General features: G+C 28.3%; 1 protein-coding gene across 1 annotated transcript; it reads right to left on the reverse strand.

The window, feature by feature from the left end:
• Positions 1-326: 326 nt before the first annotated feature.
• On the reverse strand, positions 327-3,225 carry Kaz (E3 ubiquitin-protein transferase Katazuke). The gene is made up of 5 exons (XM_083094110.1): positions 2,860-3,225; positions 1,998-2,409; positions 1,387-1,699; positions 855-1,164; positions 327-569 (listed from the first exon to the last, which is right to left on the reverse strand). Exons 1-5 carry the CDS (start codon positions 2,896-2,898, stop codon positions 468-470), a joined length of 1,176 nt encoding a protein of 391 aa, XP_082950236.1. The 5' UTR covers positions 2,899-3,225; the 3' UTR covers positions 327-467.
• Between the last annotated feature and the right edge of the window lie 1,882 nt (positions 3,226-5,107).

Raw genomic sequence — 5,107 nt, forward strand, 5'->3', positions numbered from 1 at the left:
TATTAACATATATAATAGTATTTATAGTAATATATATAAAAAAAAATAATAAAAATTTACCATCCAATAATAAACTTAACATCCATACAAAGTTAGCATCCACAAATATAACAAAATTCTACAAGATTTTTAATTTTCTAATTCTTACATTATATCTATAAATTCTTACATAAATAGTTTATTATATAATTATGAATAAATATACTTTATATTACAAATTAAAAAGAAATTAAAATTAATAACTTGCTTTTTTAAAAAATATTAAGGGTTAATATTTTCTTCATAATTGCTCGTTTGACAAGATGGAAATAATTCGATCAAAGATATTTCTTAAAAATAAATGTTACTTTATTCCATTAATGCTGTATACAATCACTTAAATAATAGAAAGAAAGATTGGAGCTAGAAGGAGACCATTAGAGCATTTAGCATATAGTACAACATGTATATACTGTGTCAATATCAGCTTACATAACGAAAACCTTTTCGATCTTTTTATATGGAAATACTTCTTTGGTTTTGGGGCAAATTACCGTACCATTGTTTTCTTGAGCCATCTTTTCTAATGCCTATAACAAAAATTGCAAACACGTGTATATATCTTCTATATAATACACATTTATTATAACCATTAATATATTTATTCAAGAAATTAGTTTAATATCTTATATTAATGTTTGATTGAAGAGAAAGAGTTATATTATCTTTATATTACAATGTATACTTTAATATATTATTTAATATTATAAATTCTATTTAAATATTCTAATTTACTATTTCAAAAAATTGATATTTTGAAGACGTAAATGATAATTTCTAATCGTTATTTAATATTTTAAAATATTTTCACATACTTGTTCACCATATACATATCCATTAGGCATCATCATTGGTTGATTATGTTCGTTTAGCGGTTTTCCGCTTATACTACAAACAAGCCGTGATTGTGAGCAATGAGCGAAAGGCAATGGTGCAGCCAATTCATTTAACGCTTCGTTGCAGATTGGACAACTAGGATTCCGACCTTCCTTATTTGCGCTATAACACTGAGGAGTCTTGAGAGCTGACAAACCAGCCTGTAGAGCTACTGTGAATACACTCTGGCTTGCCAACTGAAATAATCTATAGTTCTCTTGACGAAATGTTTCGATCAGCTTGTCCCATCTGCAAGTAAATTTTAATGAATTAATATATTACCATTTATTATAATATTAAAATTGTTATCCTATATTTTTGCAATCCTAATTTTTACAATTATTTTATATAAATTGAATAAGTTTTTACAATTGTCTATTATTGTTATATTATTATTATAAGCTTTTTTGTAATTCTTTACATTGGATTAATCATAATTGTAATACATGTCTATAAATAACAATTGCAAACCTTTTTTCATCTAATAGATCTTTATAGGGACTTAAATATGCATGAGCTGGAAATGCCAACTGGCCCATACAACACTGAATCTCCTGCAGCTGATAGTCATCGTAATTGGAAAAATATTTTCGGGCGTGTTTTACTGCGTCCAGTCGTCTGTCGGTTCGCACCAATTCGATAAATTCCTGTACGCGTAAATTGAACTCCATTGTGCTACCCAGTTTTCTTAATTTTGAACGATTATCATGACACCAACCAATACATCTTGCAGTTTCGTGATTGGCCAGAGATTTCTCCACTTCTCTTGATACCATAAACACATCTATAAACGTTAAAAAATATTGATAAACAATATATGTTGATAATTGTTAAGAATTATATATACATTTTAGAAACTCTATGATTATATGAAAAAAATAAAAAAAATAAAAAAAACTTCCTAGAATTTACATTTTCCAAAATATATTTTTTAAATCTATTGCCTTATTACAACTTTAAAGAAATTAACAGATCATCTTTTAAGAAATGAAATTAATAAATTATATATACATATATATATATATATATATATATATATATATATATATATATATTAATTATCTTTTTATATTAAAGAGTACCAATATTTGTTAAATCTCTGAGCTCGTTACTATCTGCCAATTTAGTCGCCGTTTTGTAATATCCTTTGCGAAGAAAATATTCTACTAGCATTCTGTCTAATCTCTGTCGTCTCCATTGATTCACAGCACTTGGAGAGGTATTAGCATGTTCTTTTAAGTGATCCAATCTTCTTTTGCAAACCATGCCTGCTTGTAATTCCTCCGCTATGGATTCTTGAGCTTTACGCTTTAAAACCTGAAGTCTAGCAACTACGCCACCAAGCAACTTGCTGATTTCTCCAGTTGCTACATAAGATCCATCAGTTTTGAGACTTTTCTCAAGTTCGTTAGATACTGCTTGAACATGTGACACCTCTCTGTCGAGAGTTTTCTGGGCAGAGCGGAACTTCTTGTTCAGAAGCTCGTATGGAACCTATGTTTTAAAAGTACATTATCAGATACTAAGCAGATCATAAGCAGATTTTGATATCCTGTCTACAAAATAAAATTAAATAAATTAGCAATACATTATAATATAATACAATACTATTGAGATAAATGTAGTATTGCATTTTATCTTATATTGGCTTGGAATGTAGAAAATATTTATTATTATAGCAACATATTTGTATATTTGTGTATTTATTTGTACTGTTAATACTATTATGTTGTTTTAAAAAACTTTTTTTTTTTTATTTTCTTACAAACTACTTTCATAAATTTACATTTAGAAAGTGTTACTTCAAGAAATTTATTGCATATCAATCAAATATATAAAGTATACAATATGATACATAACTAGAATAAAATGTCTAAATGACAATAACATCTCGCTATAACGTGAAAAAATTGTCAACAAAACGCGAAAAATATGGATGTTTACCTTCAATGTAGGATGTTCAAGGCTCTTGACATCTGACATTTTGGGATTAATGATCCAAGATGATTACAACGGGACAAGCGACACGGTGAATAGAAACACGAGAGGAAGGAGACGACGGAGTTGATAATCCGATTGCCCGTCAATTATTACGCGGTATAATATCGATGTTCATGACGATACACAGAATCGGTAGAAAGAACCGACGCAAGGGAATATTACAAGAAACGACGATTCGAGAGGATTCACATCAACTCGCGTTTAATCTAGTCCATTTTTCGGTTGCATATGTATGCCTTTGTTTACGCGTAATTTTGGAATAGTCAGAGGGAGCGAGAGGGAGAGAAGATGAGATCAGAGAGAAGAACGAGAGAGGTCATTGTCCGCTTTTGGGCGATCCCTGAAAGCGATACGTCCTCTATAAACATAAATAAACGTGAACAAAACGTGAACACGAACTATGAAGCTAATGTCAACGTATGTTTTCAATGGGTAACACACAATTTCGGGTTGTGTTCCATGCTACGTGCACGAAGTGTCGATAACACAAGTAACGCAAAAAACGTTTGTATCAGAGAAGCATAGCCTCCCTCAGACTCCAATATCAGAGAGAAGACTGAGAGATGTCATGGCCCGCTTTTAGGTGATCCCTGGAAGCGATACTCCCTCTGTGGACATAAAAACGTGAACATGAACTACAAAGCCAAAGTCCACGAATGTTCTCAGAGGGTAACATATATGTCTCTCTGATAATATAAATAATATAAATAAAAATATAAATAATTTAATTAATAATAATTTATTATATAAAAATATTAGTATGTTCTCTCTTTCCACGCTATTATTTATTTATTTATTTATGTGTGTTCTTTTTCTTCTCAACATCATTTATTTATTTTTTATTTATTTATTTATTTAGCTCGCTCTAAGTCAGTCTTCTAAAATGCAAAACTAAATATTATAGAATTTGACTTTGAAAATAAAATAATCCAATAAATTCAAATAATTAGCATAACGAAAGGTTCCGTGATAAGTTATTTAATAAATGATCAATTTTAATTAATTAATGAAAATACTTCTATAATTTAATATTCCGCGTTAGCGTATATTTTATAATATATAAAATATTTCGGCAACGAATTATCGATAACACAGTGTTCGACTTTGGCAATACAAAAAATAAACAGTAGCGCGCTATGTTAAAGCTTTAATATTAAAATTAACTATATTTCGACCAATGCTTTAAATTTTCTCAATCCTTGTTATTAAACAATATACAATTTAATCGAAAATCGATTAAATGATAGAAATCCAAAATATTAAATAATTACTTCGATCGTTGCGATTTTTACGGACAATAATAATTATTATAATATTTAGAGTCACAAATATATTTCATCCGTGTTACTTTATCATTCTACTTGACAATCTAAATGTAATTTGGATTGTGAGAGAACACGAAGTAAATCAATCGAAATATAGATGCAAATAATTAGCATAATGAAAGGATAAATTGTTTAATAAATAATCAATTTTAATCAATAAATTAAAATACTTCATTAATTTAATATTCCGCGTTAATGTACATTTTATAATATATAAAATGTTTTGGCAACGAATTATTGATAACACGGTGTTCGACTTCAATATAAAATATAAACAGTAGCGCGCTATGTTTCCGCTTTGTCATCATTCGCACGGTGACTCTCGAGTAATAAGATAGTGGTGCGAAACGTTTCGTATTGTATTGTAATTTTTTTACTAAACACGATTACGATTAGTATCGAAACATAATTTGCTTTAAATATTAATATAAATTAATTAATTAAAAATTAATTCACGACATGAAACTGTATCGCAACTATAAATCTTTATCGAATCGCAATCATTCATTACCGTGATTAAAAATTGAAACAAAATATACATAAAAGGGGATAAGAGACTTAATTATGTTATGAACTTTCGATCATTGATGCTTATTATATTTCATTAACAATATTAGAATTAATTATATTTCGACCAATACCTTAAATTTTAACAATCCTTGTTAATTAAACAATGTACAATTTAATCGAGAATCGATTAAATGATAGGAATCCAAAATGTTAAATAATTGCTTCGATCGTTGCGATCTTTAAGGACAATAATTATTATTTCAATACCTAGAGTCACAAATATATTTCATTCAGTGTTACTTTATCGTTCTACTTGAAAATCTAAAAATAATTTGGATTATGAGAGAATACAAAGT

The sequence above is a fragment of the Camponotus vicinus genome, unplaced genomic scaffold (genome assembly GCF_025532165.1).
Source record: "Camponotus vicinus isolate PSW18456_S1 unplaced genomic scaffold, iyCamVici1.0 SCAF_3, whole genome shotgun sequence".
NCBI lineage: Eukaryota > Metazoa > Arthropoda > Insecta > Hymenoptera > Formicidae > Camponotus > Camponotus vicinus.